This window comes from Coturnix japonica, chromosome 6 (genome assembly GCF_001577835.2).
Source record: "Coturnix japonica isolate 7356 chromosome 6, Coturnix japonica 2.1, whole genome shotgun sequence".
Taxonomy (NCBI): Eukaryota; Metazoa; Chordata; class Aves; order Galliformes; family Phasianidae; genus Coturnix; species Coturnix japonica.
Window position 1 is genome coordinate 27,190,349 of NC_029521.1, and position 18,257 is coordinate 27,208,605.

At 41.7% G+C, this 18,257-nt stretch overlaps 1 protein-coding gene and 1 long non-coding RNA gene across 3 annotated transcripts in view; both read left to right on the forward strand.

Moving 5' to 3' along the window:
- Window positions 1-10,551, forward strand: part of LOC107316214 — a 22,142-nt gene extending 11,591 nt beyond the window's left edge. Inside the window, exons 4-5 of the long non-coding RNA XR_001556234.2 lie at window positions 1,176-4,287; window positions 5,963-10,551. This is a non-coding gene — a long non-coding RNA (uncharacterized LOC107316214). The remainder of the gene's footprint in view (window positions 1-1,175; window positions 4,288-5,962) is intronic.
- Window positions 10,552-11,163: 612 nt separating this feature from the next.
- The window catches only part of PLPP4 (phospholipid phosphatase 4), a 49,283-nt gene continuing 42,189 nt past the window's right edge, over window positions 11,164-18,257 (forward strand). The window contains exon 1 of one of the 2 annotated variants that reach the window (XM_032445465.1): window positions 11,164-11,252. Coding sequence is in view for 1 of the 2 variants with exons in the window: in XM_015867468.2 (XP_015722954.1) it covers window positions 17,505-17,560 (56 nt within the window). In the remaining variant the exon portion in view is untranslated. Of the gene's footprint in view, window positions 11,253-16,873; window positions 17,561-18,257 lie in introns of those variants that run through there. The other variant, XM_015867468.2, reaches the window with a different exon arrangement.

Genomic DNA, 18,257 nt, shown 5'->3' on the forward strand with positions numbered 1-18,257 from the left:
AGTTTTTAGGATAAGAGTGGTGAAGCACTGGAACTTGTTCCCAAAGAGGTGATGGATATCCCATCCTTGGAGACACCCAAGGTCAGGCTAGACTGGGCTCTGAGCATCTGATGGAGCTGTGGGTGACTGCTCCTTGCAGGAGGGTTAGATCAAATGGCTTTCAAGGGTCCCTTCCAAATCAAACAATTCTGTGAAATAGCCTCTGGCATCTCAGACCCTTCTTCAACCAGATTACTTTTATGTTCTAGGAGATATTACGTATGGAATAATTTGTACATGGTCTGTTTTCCACCTTCTAGAAAACTATATTTACACAACAAAATGTAGGACACATTCTTGAAAATAGAGGCCATAACATCATTCAAAGATCGTTGTTACACAAATGTCTATTTGTAACTTCTTCTCTGCTCTGCTCTTCAGGCATATCGTTCTAAAAATTTTATTTGATATCTGCAGATGAATGACCAACATATGTAGTCCCTTACTGAAATTTCTCTTTTGCCAGAGCCATGGTGGTTTTTTTGGAGAGGATTATTTCTCCAAGAAGAGTCAAAAAGGACACACTGAGAAACTGTCACACAGCATGTCGTGCTTCTAGCACTGCGTGTGACAAATCCAAACGCTTTAATGTCACTATTAACAAATGTACTATCACTCAACCTTATCACCTCCTGACATCCTATGACTCTTTCTAACTTCCTTTCATCTTCTTGCTGTCTCTGGGCGCCTATCACTACAATAGCACTTAGCGCACACCATAAGCGAATTCAGACAGACTGTCATAGTTCCATGTCTAATCTTTCATTTCTTTCCACCTTTCAAATTTAAATGATCCAATTGTAATGTTTTTCAAATCTCCTCTGTCTGAAACTTTAGGGATGATGAAAACCCATCTCTGGCCCACCAGTAAAAATAACGACTCCTGCTATTTCCTGCTATGTTCTGTAGAGCTAAGATGAAGTATCAAAAGAAGTGAGTTAACATTTGGTTTTGCAAAAATAGTATTATTCGGTTGCAGTGTAGATGATATGGGTATATTTTCACATGCAAAGAGCAATGAGTCATGTCACAAAAGAAGTCTGAAAAATAATGAGACTTGCCTCAACATATATTATTCATTCTATAGACATTAATATTGGTCTTCAATAATTCATGGCTTGTGTTCATTTTTGTAGGATTCCAATGTTTTCTGACACCGTTGCATTCCCTGGCACAGGAAGGATGAATGGAACAGAAGCTCACATGTGGAAGATTACTGATTTTTGTAGCATTGCAGACAGGAGCTGCCAGCAGGGAAGCTGATACATGGGGGGCTGAGGAGTGAGTGCTATAGGAGGAAACCATCTAGATCTCTTAGACAGCTCAGTATGTAATTCTGGTAATACTATGGACTCTTTTCATTCCACTTCTGTAATAATTTATGAGAGCTAAGAGTCTGCAGTTAGTAATGGGTCTACTATGGCAATTTTTCCTCAGAGCTATATTCTTAATGGTACTTTTATACTATATTTTTTTCCCTTTGGGAGCTGAGCTGTTTTGCTTTGTGCTCAAGCTGGGGCATGGTGTGGGTGGCTGTGGTGCAGAGGGTGCTGTACCTGTGGCTCAGTGGGGCTGTCCCAAAGCTCTGGAGAAGGGGAGGATATGCCCAGGGACATCTCACATTTCACCAGGAGTTTTTCTCTTATCTTGAAAGCTAAATACTGAGAATTAGGGTTCAGTTATATTCCAGTATCAAGGTAATTTTCTTTTCTCTTGCCTTTGTACAACATTCCAGTTCCTCACTATGCCCCAAGAGAACCATACTTGACTACACCGCTCAAGGATGGAGTCTATAACTTGTTTGTAAGCAAGAATGCCTGCCATGTGATAACAGAAGAATCCAAGCAGCTAAGTTAAAATTTTCATTATTTTTAAATAGGTGGCATCTTTTTTTTCATGGTAGCGAGATGGGTGCTGAATTTTGGCATTTCTCTCATGAAAGATGGATGTGGTTCATTTTACCCATTCATCTTTTATACTGTCAGTTGCTACATTGACTCATTTTACCCATTTAGTTTGATGCCATCAAAAGGAAAATTCAATTCCAGAAAAGCAGAATGAGAGGAATTAGGTAACCTGTAGCTATTGCCAGGTTGGAATGAAGGGCTTTTCAAGGACCATCAGCATATGAATAGGATAACCTCGGATGCACTGGTAGAAGAAAAGTGACCAGACATATTTTTAGCTTTTGGCAGCCAAGGAGAACAGAACCTCTGAAAACAGCATGACTGAAACTCAGAATGAAAGAAATAATGTGTCAGGAAACTAGGCGTATATTGCAGAGGGGAAGCTGAAATTTTAGGAGAAAAGGGACAAGGAGATAGGCAGAGTCACATTGAGATACATTTTTACCCTTTGTTTTTCTTCCAATTTTGAGTTCTTAAAAGAACATTGTCCACGTGAGTAAAAACGCCAGGTTGTTTGCAAAAGCCTGCCTAATGCCTCTGCAAATTCGTGTTGTATTGATTCTGAAAGAAGAAGATACTAAATAGATGCCTATGTTCATTTGATGCAAGCTGGAGTTCCTGGAGAGAAACGCGTGCTGTGAACATGGCAACCATCTCTGATGGCCAAAGATCTAAAACTGGAATGGTGCTCCTGCCAGGGAAGAACGGCCAGTGTCAAAATGTGCAGCCTTGAAAAGGTTTTAGCTCTCATTTAAAATCCTATATCCTTTCACAGTGACCTTTAATTATTACACTGACCCTTAACTTGTGAACTGACCTCTGTATACTAGCTGATAGTGCCTGGCCTCTGCTGAAATGCGTGCTGCAGCAGAAGTCTCAAGGCTTGACTGTATTCGCTCTCAAGAGGTTGTAAGTCAGCATGAAATACCTCTTCCAAATACAATGTCCCTCTTAGTGTCAAGTTCATGAGCCTAAGTAGCTTAGAATATCTTGTATATATAAATCTGTGATTAGAGTTTAATGAGCTTATGGTTTAAATTACTTCACTGAATAAACTCCATGCATAATTTTAAACATATTCCACCATGGGAGTATTTTTAAACCTTACTAACCAATGTTGTCAAAGTACCTTTAAAAGAATCTCATAAAGCAATTTATCTCGTCACAAAATCAGGACAAAAAATGAACAGGATGACTTCTTCTCTGAAGATGCTGCTCTCTCTGCATTGACTATAAAGTAAGTTTAAATGGCCGTATTAAATTACATAAGAGATGACAAAGTGAGGAGACAGGAATACCATGATAAATCCAGATTCTTGGGTAAGCATTCAGAGGTAAGGTTTTTTATGATCCCAATTTTTATGAAAGTCAACAGGACTTAAATGATAAATGATTTTCAGACTCACCCTTTCTGTAACTGAAATCAGTATCATCATGTGTAAGGTGGAATGATACAAAGATGATGACAGATGTTCAAAAGGTTATCTATAAGGAAAAACTCACCTGAAACATGGCTTCTCTGTGCTGCATTTTGTAGCAGTGACTGACGTTTAATATTGCACTGTTCATTAAGCATAAGGTACCAGAGGTGGATCTCATAAAAAGAAGTAATAAGGATGCATTTGTCATCCATGGTTCGAATGCCTGTAATTGAAAAACCCCAGGTGTTGCCTGCACCTTCCATATATATACTTTCAAGACACTGTTTTTAATTTCTGAATTCTATATAATCTAATTCTCTTTCAAACGCTGGATTGGGCTGCTCAAGGAAATTGTGGAGTCCCCATCCCTGACGTGTGGATGTGGCAGCAAGAGATATGGTTTAGTGACAGGACTCAATAGGTCTGGTTGATGGTGGGAATTGATCTTGAAATTCTTTTCCAACCTAAATGATTCTGTGATTCTATGAACAGGCATTAAAACTCTTTAGAGCAATATTTCTTCCCTTCTCTTGGGGATCGGGACCCCAAATCACAGGTTTCTGTGTATCATTGAACAAAATTCTGTGGGATTTTTTTGCTTGCTAGGTGATTAAAAAAAAAAACCTTCAGCTTCTTTGGGATCTCACAACCTGCAGGCGGTTTGTAATGAGTTTGGTTGAGAATGCTGCCAATAACAGTTCATAAAAGTGGGCAGTAAATGAGATGGTGAAGTCTGTCCTTATTTATTTGTTTAGTTTTTCATGGTAGAGATTTTTGTTTTTTAAGTCCCTAAATCAATTTTAGTTTTTGTAATCGGTTGCATAAAGCAGTTGCATAAAGTGCTTCTCTTCTGGACTCTGGACCTGATGGTTTGCAGTCTCAGCGCTGGATGGACAGTTACTTGCTGAAGGACCTTCCAGGTCAGTTTCCCTTTAACTCAATGTATCATTGCTAGTGTGCATGCTGCAAATTCCCACTGAGTGTGCAAGTTCATCTCAGCCAGAGGCATTTTGTTTTGTATGTCTGGGGGTCTTTTTATCATATATGTCCTGCTGTTACTGAATTCTAAGTAGGATAGAAATGTATTGGTCAATAGGAGCTCTAAATAAATCCTTGTGAACATTTTTCTCTTTTAATCTTTTCAGTTTCTATTACATTTAAAATACTACATAGCAACCAAGATATTTGCTTGAGGTTAGATGGAAAATAGGAATTAATGAACACATAACGCTGGAGCATTCCCATTGGCTCTTCTTCACTAGTAAAGATATTCTTCACTATAATAACAGAACATTTTATAATCTTCAAATAGTCATTCCAGCTGTCTCAGATATCTACTTCAGTATTCATACTCTCATTTAACCAGTAAATACAGGAAGAGGGATTCTGGGAAGCACAATGTGAATGAATGACAGCTGCCAGCCTGGTGACTGTTAGACTCAGCTCTGTTAGACTATGACTACATGCTTTTTGTGAAAGAGTTGATAGAGTCAGCAGAGGATTGTGCTAAAGTAAAAGAATCTGAAGTGATGGGAGTGATGAATCATTTCTGAGGTTTGGGAACCTGAGAAGTCTGAATCTATACATAAGCTTTTATTGGTGTTGCTATTCCAATTGGTATTTGAAGATGTGTCTTTATTAGTGTATTAGCACCAGAAGTGTGCTTTTTGAGTGTCTATGCTGAGTGTTGCCATTGAGCATTGCCATGGTGTGTCTCAGAGCATAGGAACTGAGTTTTATTTGGATGAAACTGAACTGGAAGATCCACCTAATCTGGAACTGAGCAGAAAACTCAGCAAATGTTCTCCAGTCCCTCATGGGAATTCAGCTCAGGACCAGCCTAGATGCATTCTGGAGCAATCACCTAAGCACACATAACAGACATCAAGTGCTCAGCACCAGCTGTTTCAGTCCACTCCTAGGATGCTGTGCTACCTGTCAACCTATATGCACATGCAACCAATACTAGTAAGGACTAGAATACTGCCCTGTTTTCCAGACATTCCCTTGGTAATTACTCACAAAAAAACCTCCAGTAGCACAGCTGAAAGATAAACACAGATGTTGCAGCAAGATTTTGCTCTGCTGGGATCCCCTTTATTTACCACATAACTTGTTTTTCTTTTCCAAAGGCTCCACTGACATTATCACATCTGAAAGCACAGCACCTTATCCTCAACATTCTCCAATTCTGCCCAATTTTGAAATGAATAGTTGGAGAGTTTCTGAGCTTCTCCTTTCCTTTTGCTCAAGAAATGTTATAGGAAATGAAATATAAAATCATATCAGCATCTCATCAAATTCCCAGCCCCTTTTCATTTTCAGAGCAATCCCTACACTTAGCTACGCAGTCTTGCTGAGATAAAATGTGGGCTGTGCAACTCCATCTCTCTGTGGGACATTATTCTGTTGCTTTGATGATAGGCTTCAGAGCTTCTATCACTACCCCATGACTTAAAATACGTTTGCTGCAGGGTCAGGCTCCCATCTGCTTTGCTGTTGGCAGCTGAAGTCAGTTTACTATAGAAGGAAAGGTGGGGGGGATGAAACAGGAAAGGAGAGCATAATGGTTACATGTTTTGTCCTTTCTGTTAGATGTGAGGCCACTTGCTGAACAAGCAGCAAAACTGTCCCTGTTCTCTGCATGAATGTCAATATGGGCCAACTGAGGAAGAAGCAGGTAGTTCATAGAGAAGTCACTTCTATGATCTTCTGAAAAGCAAAATGTTTACGCTGTGGACGTTGCAGGAGAAATAGATTTGCCAGAAATTAGAGCCATTCAATGAATAAATTAATTTAAATTAAGGCTGCATTTTCCAGTTTTGATGAAGACTTTTCCACCTGCTATTGCTTCAGCTACTTTTTGAAACAAAGAGGAATTAAAAATCAAAACAAAACCAACACTGATTACTGCAATGATGTTTTAAAGTTCTAGAAATGACAACTTTTCTCCCTTTTATATAGGAGATGCATTTCATTTTCACATATCAGTTAAGCATACCCTATATTCCTATATTTTATTCAGAATGATGTCAACTTGTGACACAAGCACTGAGATTGCTTAGCACATGTAAACTCCCTGGAATTATGCATGTATTTGTGTTTATGCTGTGCATTTCTTACTCCTAGCTGAAGAAAGTCACCTAGAATTTAGCATTACCTTGGAGTTTCTTGGCTTACTCTAAAAGTAATGGAGTTGCCTGAAGACATGTAAGTTACTTGGCAAGAAACCCAGTTCTTTGGGAATAATGGAAGAGAACAAAGAAACCATAAATGTGGTTTTTAATCATAACAACTGATAACTCTAAATGTCATTGCTGCCTTTGTCCTAACAATGGCAATAAAACATCCAAGCTTTTACCACACATACATTGCAAGTAATATATATATAAAATTGCACAGTAAATAGAAGTGGATGAAATAAGAGATAGCCTTCCCATGTGGCATGGCAAGATTTAATTCATTCAACAGTTTAAGCTATTATTTTCACGATAAATAAAACACTGTATATGATGCAGACTACAGTATCAAGTATGTTCTGAAATATTTATGCAGTTTTTTTAAGGATTACAAGCACATCTTACAAGGCTAAGAACTCCAAAGGCTATGGTGAGCAACTAGAAGCTTTATCTCAATTTAGACGGCAATGGCTTTGTGTGTCTTTGAAACTGTTCAAATCACTACAATCTTCAAAGCAAAAGGAAGTGCTTTAAGTATTTTTCCTTCTCTTTTAGCCAGGAGCTGCATTTTGGAATGAACTCAAGTTTGAGCAAAGAGAGTGTTCAAAATTTTACAATGTTATGATAAATACTGCATGACATCTGCATAAAACAAGTGCCCACTGTACACAGGATGGTGCTTTTGTTTATGTCAGGTCTCTTGAACATCAGAACTTTCAGGCTGTTCTGGAATCAGTTTTATAGATGAGGGTTGGATGACTCAAAAGCATAATGGCAATAGAAAACTGCATCTCAGGTGCTGAACTTAAGTCTTTTTTCTTTCTCACCCCCTCATTTTTATCTGTGTTTAACATTATTATCTGTGTGGAGCAATAACGTTTTGAAGAAATACCTGATTTTTGATGCTTCAGTTATTTGATATCTTTTTTCAAGACATTTTACATTTCAGAGAGCGAGTCAGACACTTTCAACATCCAGACTGGCTGCTTATACCTTTTCTGAGCTGTATTTTTTGTCTCTGGATACAAAGTAAATTCCCTTAATGTGATTATTATCAAGAAGACTCAAAAAAACTTTAGCTTCACTCTTCCACTCTTCTGACTGCAGTTTAGCATCTCACTTTGTGGAGGGTTTGAAAGGCATGGGAAATGTAAAAGGACCTGTGACTCTGTGCCACAGTTAGGAAACATGGATTTCTCCCTTGTAGAAACCTGTGCTATGGACTCTTCTCCATCATGCATGATGCAAAGGCTCATGCCTGCTGTGTGAACTACTGCTGGAGGATAAAGGGAGGACTGAGATCCCCCACTGACACCTTCAGTGTTTGAGACCAGTGAACTCTTCCTGTCTTTCATAAACTATGCTCTGTGTGATTTCTGAAGGTGCTTCGGATACAGATTGAAACTGAGCTAATTTGGATTACCATTACTGCAGTGTCTAATTAGACAGCAGGCAACACAGTCTCTGCTGCTAAAAGATGAAATGCTGCACCTCAGTGCTTTCCCCTCAGTTCACCTCTGTAGACCAAAGCTACACATTTGTCCTTCTGCCAGGTCTGTGGAGCTCGTAGTTTCAGAAAACTGCTGTGCTCCCATCCACTGAAAGGAAAACTGTGGGCTGATATCCTGTGTTCATGCTGCAAGTAGTAGTAGATGAAAAAAATCCTTATCCATAAAATGCTTGTTTGTTCTACAGTATTTACGATGCCTTTCTGTTACTGTCTCTTCCTAGATTATGGTAAACTGAGATGATGCCTTAAATTTCCATGCAGTATTAACTTCTTATTATATCCACTTGATTTGTTTAAAAGCAGTTAAACGATAAACCAAAGCAATGTTTTTGGGTCTAGGATGTAGAGCACCTAGTACTGAGAGGGAATGATGTGAATTTTCAGCTCCATGTGTGGACTGCAAATAGCACTGAAAGAAATCATGGCTTGATTCCCTTGGCTAAAAGGGGCTTCCTGCACTACACTGCTGAGCTCTTTCTTTGCTGTTGTGAAAAATTTCTTTTTCACTGTTTCTAGCAGGAATTAGAGGTGCAGCTTTTCAACGGCTCTTTATTATTGCAGGGAATTACAAAGGAGGACAAATCAGAGACGCTTCAAAAGTAATGAGAATTCAAGGCTATTTCTGGCTTATAGTGATGTGAAAATGCTTCGGTATTTTTTGTAACACTAGAAATCTAAACAGCTCTCGATTCCAGTTCTGGAGCATTGAAAAGTTCTCTCTGTTTATATTCTGTTAACACCAGCACTAAAACACTAACTGTTAATTGATCCCCTTTTTCCATCAAGGCCTGTACTGCAGTCCAGTAAAAGTATTTTTGATTCTCTGGATTGCGGCAGGATGGAGGCATGGCTCTTTCAAGGAGAAAAAGAAACAAATTAAAAATGGGAAGAATCAGAGCAGACATGGAAACAGATATAATCAGAAATGATTAATCAGACAAAATGAGGAGATTGAGGAGGCTGATAAAGGGAAACTCTTTTAAGACTTTTAGTCATTAGAAGGGAGTTTGATGTTTTTGTGTTCTTTTTTTTTTTTTTTTTTTTTGCTATATTCAACACAAATGTAGCATAACTGATTAGTTATCACATTATCATTAACAACACTGAGGACTAAAGAAGGATGAATTATTCATGTAAAACCAGTGCAGATAGACACTTGAGGACATAATTTGTTTCATATCTTCCTCTAAAAGAAGCAATTCTCTTTCTTTTTTTTTTTACTATTCCTTCAAAGAAAAAAAAAAGGAGAAGGAAAAAAGTCTGTTTTACAATAATCAGTGAAGTCAATCTAAGGGGAGAAAAAAAGAGCTTTACTGCATACAGAGGAATTTCCCAGTGTGCTGAGTTAAATGCATTGCTATTTTAATGCATTATAGATAATGTATATCTTTGCAATGTTGCAGTGGCACCCCAGTGAAAAAGCCTCTCAGCTAACCCTGGTAAGTACCTACTGCATTCTGATACCCCACTTCTAGTGTAGTTGAACCAATTTTTCCCTTTAGAACAAATTAGAGCACCAAACGTGTCAAGCCTTCTTCTAAAAGCCTTGGAAACTTAAACAGAAAGCCTGTTATATGTGTGGGCTGAATTGCTAACAAAGATGCTCTGTGCTTTTTGGTTTGCAGAGACGAAACAATCAGAGCACTATTAGGTCCTTTCCTAAAGCATCGCAACAAGTAACTGATCATTGCCACTCTTGTACAGCACCAGTTGTGATAAATACATGGAACTAATTGCAATGAATACGGAATTCTGTAGGAATCCCACAATTTCATTTAGGTTTAATTGATATAAACAGTAATTTGTGCTTGAATCCACAATGGGATCCTTTTGTGAGTATTTGCTCAGGAGAAATAGATCTTTCTACCAAAGAAACAGATCTTTCTACCAGTTCTACAGTACAATGTTTACATACAGCAGTATTGTATAGCTTAATGTTAAAGCTTTCTCTCTGCCATCACATGTTGTAAGCGCAAATTCTTTAAAACTGGTTGATTAAAATCTGTCTGCAGTTGTAGAAAATCAAATATGTAAGAACCGATTTAGCTCCAGTTTGCTCAATTATCGTAATTTACAGATCAATATGTAAAATTTCATAGTATGCTTTAAAAAGCAAATAAATCTTTCAGATTTGCCTTAGGCTTTCCTAGGGAAAAAAACTGCACAGGAACAGAACTGCTGATTTCTGATTCTAAGAGGAAACAGATGTGAATGAGAAAATGAATGCTAAACGTTGATTGTGAACCAAGAGCAGCCAACATCCACCTTGCTGCAGCCTGGGATGGCACCTAGCTCAGGGGCAGCTAACATTATTTTATACCATCTTTATCAACAGTGTTAGTGTTTTCAACTTCTGCACAACAGTCACTCTCTGTCTCACCTTGGTCAATGCACTTCGATTTGCCACATCGCACAGTTGTTGATGTCTGGGACTATAGGTTTATTCTGTTGATGGTGCTTACTTTCCCTGCTAGGGAACATTGATCAGACTGGCTTGGAACAAAGACTGCTTTGTGTTGTGAGCTGGGATTCACCCATTGTGTTTAATTAATAAGCAGTCTTTGTTTTGCACACAATCAGATCCTTAGCCTACTCGAGCTGCAGAGCTGCTGATTTTGTAGAATGTAGATACTATAGAAGAGTAAGCAAAAGTAGTAAAACACTGTGGCTGTCAAAGTGCTTCTCAGGTAAAAACAAGCCCTGGGGTCTCTCAGCCTGTTTTGCAGGGAATCATGAAACTGTTAATACATTTTTTAGGCATCTAAATAGTAATATTCCTTGACACCTGCTCTGTCCTTCCTCTTCTTGTGTACTGGTAAAATACATCCTCTGCTGTAAGCTAGATTTAATACTAGTTAAAGCACACATCTTCAAGTAGCAGAAATATAAGTCATGTAAGATGGGCCAAATTTAAATGAGCAGAAGAATTATGATTAAGTGAATGTTATGAAGGATGAAATCCAGGGTTCAAGCTGGGGAGATCTAGGACAAGCTTTTCCCCCCTCAGTCACAATGTGTAGCATTAAGCATTCAGATCTAATTGCAGTTTATCTTCAGCAGCACTTGATTTTAAATTGGGATATTTCTGCCCTCCTTTGGTGTGTGCCTGATCGAACAACATCAGGATTAGGTATGGAAATAAGAACATCCCTACTACTTCTGCAGTTATTGATGGCACAGCTCAACACTCAATAAGGTAAGACCTGAATGCAAGGAAAAAGGAAATTGCTCCTTTCTCTGCAATGTGACTGAATGTATCAGATCTCAAAAGATCACAGAATTTAAAAAGGAATGAAGTCCCTGCTGATTGTTCCTACTCTGGTTTAGGAATTGCTTTTGCACTAGCTACAATTTAGAAACTGGTATCATTACCATCCAGCAGAATGTCCTGTTTCTCTACATATCACTTATGTGACCAGTGGCTGAGGAAGCCCCCAGAATGGCAGTAAGCTACAATTCCTGCCAGAACATCCTGATGTGTTGTTTTTGGAGCCCTCTAGCAGCACTGCAGTGAGCACAAGCCGTGAACTTGCAGTGTTCTCCCTGTGCTGGGAATGCAGGTCCCTGTGCATTAGAGTGTGCTGATACCACCTCTGATTCCTAAGTCTTTGCAACAAATGGCATTGGTTAAAGGGCAGTTTAGCCTGAAGCTTGAAGCTCTACTAATACTCCCTCAACCCATTTTGCTGTTCCTGAGGCTACTTCCAATAGAATTGGGATAGTACAGAATCCTACTCCAAGGAGTTTCAATATTCTGGCTTCTTTACTGCAGAAAACCCAGGTGAAATGGCCAACAATTTCAAATAGTCCCAGGGAAACATTAGCAAATGGTTCTTTATTTCTACTGAGGACTAAACCACAAGGCTACATTCAAAATTTGGAATATTTTTTTTTTGCAACCTCTTTCCGGTCCAAGAATTGACCATTTTAACATGTTTTGTGCTACTTGTGTTATTTGTTATTTTGGCTGTGAGATCATACCGAGAGTAGTTAATGGCTCAGTGTCTGGATAGAAATCAGTGATGAATGGTGTTCCTACATGCTCTTCAATGGCACTGACAGCAAGTTTGTGGATGAACAAGTTGTGTGGTGCAGTTAGTTGACATGCCTGAGGGATGTGATGCCATTCAGAGAGACACAGGCTGAGCAGTGGGTTCAGTGGAGTCTCATGAGGCTTAACAAATCCAAGTGCAATATCTTGAACCTGAGTCATGGCAACCCGTGCTATCAGTACAAGCTGGGGGATGTAAAGATGGAGCACAGGATCTGGGGGTACTGGTGGCTGGTAAACTGGACACGAGCCAGCAATGTGTTCTCATAGCCCATATCCCGGGCTGCATCAAAAGAAGCATGGCCAGGAGGTTGAGGGAGGTGATCCTGCCCCTCTGCTCTGCATTGGTGAGATCTCACCTGAAGTACTGCATCCAAATGTGGAGCTGTCAGTGCAGGAGAGACACAGACCTGTTGGAGTGCATCCAGGAGAAGGTCACAGGAATGATCCAAGGGATGGAATGCTTCCATACAATGACAGGCTGAGAGCTGGGGTTGTGCAGCGTGGGGAAGAGAAGGCTCTGGAGAGACCTGAGAACGGCCTTTCAGTATCTAAGGGGAGGCTTTAAGGAGGAAGGGAACAGACTCTTTAGCAGGGTATGTTGTGATGAGGGGAAATGGTTTCAAACTAAAAGAGCAGATGTTTAGACTGGATATAAGAAAGAAGTTTTTCACAATAAATGTGGTGGGGCACTGGAACAGTTTGTGCAGAGATGTGGTGGATGCTCCACCCTGGAGACACTCAAGGTTAGGCTGAACCAGGCTGTGAGCAACTTGATCCAGCTGTAAGTGTCCCTGCTCACTGCAGGGGAGCTGGACTGGATGACCTTTAAGTATTCCTTTCCAAATGAAAAGATTCTGTGATTCTTCTTTTTCCCTCTTGCATTTAATTGTTCTGTTTTGTTGTGTTCGCTTTTGAGTCAAGAGGTATTTGAACATGACTATGGCATCTGTTGACAAGTTTCTACAACATTTGGAAGCTAAAAAAAATACATCACTGTTTTACTGAAGTCAGTAAGGCCATTCTTGGCATGAAGTATTACTTGTGATTAAAAACAGCAAATGTCAGCTTTAAGTCACAGTCTCCTATTAAATATAGCACAAGAATACTGCTTAATGTAAATGTTACAAACTTCAATTTACCATGGGTTTACTATGGGAGTATTAATTCTTTTACAGTGGTAACCTCTCAACAATATAAACAGTATATTGAGTATTAAAGCTTCAGTAATTAAAAGGTTGACTGTCTCATAAATAATACATATACGTTTCATGTGTACATAAATGTCATTACTTGGTCTTACCAAATTTCCCCTACAGGCTGCTTGATCAGTGCAATAGTGTGCTGACTGCATTTCTGTCTGCCACAGCCAAGCACAGTTCTAAAGGACTCGTTTTGAACCACCTAAGCCAGGGTTCAGGAGACAAAGCCCACTGAAAACAGCTAAGTTGGGTGTGTGGGGCTCACTGCCTTGTTGGGGTGGGTTGCACGGGATGCAGATTTTCCCCATGCCCCTGACCAGGCAGGAGCAGTGCATTCATTGCAGTGTAGTTCTGGACCACAAGATGGCCCTAAGCACATACATTCAAGCCTAATAAATTCTCAGACAACGTACTTGACACAGTTTCATTAAATGGCAGCTACAGAAATGTGCTCATAATTCAGTGTTTAGAAGAACTGTTTAATTAGCACAATTGTAAGCCAATGGTAGGCACTTGTGTAGTAACTAAACAGAAACACTACCAATTTGCTTTTATAAATGTTTAAATACAATATGCAGTGCAATTAAAATGAGCACAACTACATCGTGCTGTCTGAAATTTATGATTCCTCTGAGCTTTGTTCTCTGAAGTTTATTTTGACCATCAGAATAAGACCAACTTAGGAAAGAAATAGTTGGCAGCATATTTGGCAGAGCAGACGAGCCCACTGATTTGGGGAACTTCCATCTGCCATCTCCTCTCCTTGAGAGGTGGCGATGGTTGTTCTAGAAGTAGAACAAAGCCTGTCTGTTCATTGACATACTGACTTCTGAACCCTTGGCACCTTAAGACACTTGTCCCATATTAAGGAAAGATTGCTGCTTAGCCCTAGATTATTACATGGTGGAGGCATAACTCTTACTTTCTGAAAGTACACTTGTTGCCTATTTTCTTGATGGGGCCATCATGAAAGAAAGTTATCTGCTCTCATATACTCCCTTTTATATATAAGGTAATAACAACCAGTGATTTACTGACATCAGCAGTGAGGTATTTACTCCATAAAAAGAACTCAATAAAGTTATAAATAGTAAGAGAGTGTTTTGTCCATAAACAGTACAGTTGGTTCAGGCATTCAAGAGAAAAAATGTGTTATATCTTAAAATTCTATGTTTTAATCTTTAAGATCTACACCAAAATCTCATTAGCAGTAACTATAGATGTACATAAAGGGATGGCCACTTTCCCCTGCTGAGTAACATGGTCCTGATGTGGCTGCATAGACCTGACCCACCAGTACAGTACAAACTGGTCACTTAACCTTACCCTAAGCCACCAACTGAGGCATTCTGTAGATGTGCTTTTTACCACAGAGATGAACACAAATAAATAAATAAGTAGGCCAGTTGTTTCCAGAATAAGCCCTCGTAATTAAGAAATGACTTATGCAGATTTAAGAGTTTCCCATGAGGTGCTCATACATATACATAGAGATTTTTCTTGGAAATAAATGATGTGCTTATACATGTTCCACATTTCTTATTCTTTTCATTCCTTGTCATTTGTGTTTAGGTAACAGAAAATAGCAACCGACAGAGAAAAGAAGGCAATGGAATGACTGACTTTTAGGAGAAGTTCAGGGGAAAAAAAGGGGCTCATTTGTTGCACCTGTTTGCATTAATTAACGAGCTTCATGTTGGTAATTATGTCAGATTTGCAACCTGTCATTTATTAATGACATCTTAATACCCTGATCCAGTGGAAACATGGGCTTTAAACAGGACTTTCATTGATACAATTGTATGATTTTAACCACGACTTCCATTCTTCTATATTTTGATTGGAAAAATGAAACCTCAAACCCTTTAAGAATCCTTCATACAGAAGCAAAGCCCTGTGACCATCAGCCCATGAGGCTTTATGGACTTAGAAGCATCTCCAACTGAAAACAAAACAAAACCAACCCATCAAAACCCAGAAAGAATGAGCCAGTGAGCATTATTTCAAGCTTGATTTTCTTTTGTGCTTAAGATCCCAGAGGAGTCACAAGCTCTCAGGAAACAGAAAACAAAACCCTACAGTTTCAGTTGTAACCACCACTTTGGGTTTTGTCACGACTCTTTTGCTGCATGTGTATTATTTCCCACAGCTTCCTGGTTGGGTAAAATTTACCTACTTTGGTGCAAAGCCAGTCTTTTTGAGGCTGAATTTAGTGAGGGCTGCAAGGTGTGGCACCAAGGCAGGTGAGATGCAGATGCACACTGTGCTGCACTGAGAGCTGTACCCTCCAGAAACACAGGATGAGCCATACAGCTGCTTGCATCACTAAACATGTCTCAGTGGACTGCAGGCTGCAGGTGCAGCCTTTCCTGCAAGTGCACAGCTGAGGAAAGGATGAAGCTGCTTTCTACTTTCTGCTCCCAAATTGGAGTCAGTACAAAGAATTTAACCCTGAATCATACAATGGCTTGGGTCGGAAGGGACCCTATGGATCATCAAGCTCCAACCCTCCTGCTGCAAGCGGGGCTGCCAGCCTCCGCCTTTAATACTAACACTGGTGAGCAAAACTCCTGGCAACCCCAGCCAGCCACCTGGAAGGCTGGATAGCTGCTTCTGCAGGAGTGGGATCAGTGCTCTCTTCTTCATAGTAACAACTAAGACAATGGCACTAAGCTCACCTGCTCTGCCTAAGGTAGGGATGGGACAAATAGCAAGCTGAGTTGTTCCCACTGTGATTTGCTGTGAGAATCTGTTGCTGCAGCACAGCGACTTCACTCTGCTCCTGCTGCAGGTTGTAGCTTAATGCCACAATGTAGCTTGAACTCTATTCCCTGCCAGTTATCCCTCTGTCTCCTATTTGCTTGAAAAGTCAGAACAAGATATATGCTTAATGTAACTTCAGAAAATAAATCAGAAGTATTTAAGCTTCATAAATCACCACCAGCTAATGCATATTAGAGAATCAGAACACTGCAGCTAGAAAGCTGCAGCAGGACAACTTTTGTTTCATTTCTAATTTAGAATTACTGTTATTTATTAGCTCTGCTGATATGACTCTGACAAAGATCAGAGAATGGACTGGGTTGAAAAGGATCACAACGATCATCTAGTTTCAACTCTTCTGCTACGTGCAATGTTGCCGACCAGCAGAGCCACATCCAACCTGACCTTGAATGCCTCCAGGGGGCATCCACAACCACTTGGTTTCAGGACCAGGTGGCTCAGGGCTTGCCATGGCGATGGGGTGGAGATGTCACAGCAGCCATGGTTGTTTTGCCACCTGTGTTCTATGCCAGCAATCTGCAGTCCCACGTAGCCACTGTTCTGCCTGCTCGTTGAGCTGGACTGGCTCTGAGGACCAGGCTCACCTACTGTGTAGAGCCTGACCAGGTGAAGCAGAATGCCACCCTGGGTTATTTGCATTAGCAACAGGCAGTAGGGTTTAAAACAACACTGATACCTAAACGTGTGGAACTCCAGTTACGCAAACCCTGCTGGAAGCGTTCAAACACTGCAAATCCTTTACACAAAGATTATGTAAACACGCCAAGCTCTGTACCGACATGGGAGGTCTGGGATGGAGCTGCCCGTCGCACAAACTAGCAGCAGCTATTGGGAACGGCAGCTGCTACCCGCACCCCACCATTCCGGGGGGTCCATCCAGAGTAACACTACGGCACCTCATGTGAGCCGTACTGTACCCGGGGGGTTGAATTTCGCAGCGGGCAATGAGTTAATTTCTTTCAGCTGAGGCTTGAAGCGGAGGACTGCAGTAAGAGAAGCAGAGGCAGCGCTCCCCACGTCTTTTCCAGCCCTCCCAACAGCCCTGGGTCGTCGCTCCTTGAGGCGGGGCAGCGATCCCGGGAAATCCCCAGGAACCCCCCAGCCCCCGCGTGGGGAGACACCGAGTGAGTCACCGGGACCCTCCCCCCGCGCTGCCTCTATCGCGGCGTCGGCGCTGTCAGCTGGCGGCAGCATCGTTCCTCGCTGCCCGCGCAGCCCGGCCGTGAGGATGGAGGGACGCGGACCGCACCTCGAGGGGCTCCGAGAGGCGGCTACGTTCCCTCGGACCGAAGGGGGAAACTGCAGGACGGCGGCGTGAGGCTGCCGAGCCGCCCCGGGTGCTCCCCCCGCCCCGTGCGGGGAATGAGAGGCGGCTGCGGCGCGGGGCTGCCGGAGTCCGCCGGGACGCACCATGCGGGAGCTGGCGATCGAGATCGGCATAAGGGTGCTGCTCTTCGGGGTCTTTGTGTGAGTAGCGGCCGGGCAGCGGGAGGGGGATAACGGTACCAGCGGGCATCTCTGGTAGTGCCTCAACTTTCCTTCCTCGCAACGGGGAGGGAGGGGGCGAGGGGTCGGCAGCCCCTTAAGCGCCTGGAACAGCCGTCAGCCGACCCGCAGCCGCTGTTGGAGATTTACCCCCGCACTCTCGGGAGCCCTGGGCGAGCGGAGATGCTGCTGTTCCCGTGTATGAAGTGAGGGGGAGCGCTGTGTCTGGGGGGAATTGGGGGTGGCTGTTGGTCCCGAGAGGTGTGGGAACACTTCTAACCCGGCATGATGTGCTGCTGATGTGAATGCAGACTCAGAAATCTTTCTGACTGACGTTCCTAAAGCTTTGTGGGAGAAATGTGCAAAAATGAACCAACCAACAAACAAACCCAAACCCTCAGACCTGCTGCTGTTTTTGCTTTGACGATTATAGTTGCAATCGCGTCTGGGCGGTGGGAGAGCTCTGGCTGCCCCGGGGCAGCTCCTGTCGTGGAGAGCCGCCGCCTGGAGCTGAGCGAGGCGTGCGCGTAGCGGGGCTGGAAAGGCGCTGCCGCACAGTGCTACGTGGGAAGGCAAGTCATGACAGTCTGCTTGTTGAAAGAGCAGAAAGCAGTTCCGTGTTATTTTGCTCCCTTCCCTTTCGGAGCTGTACCCGTTTCCTTCTTTTTCTGATGGCTCT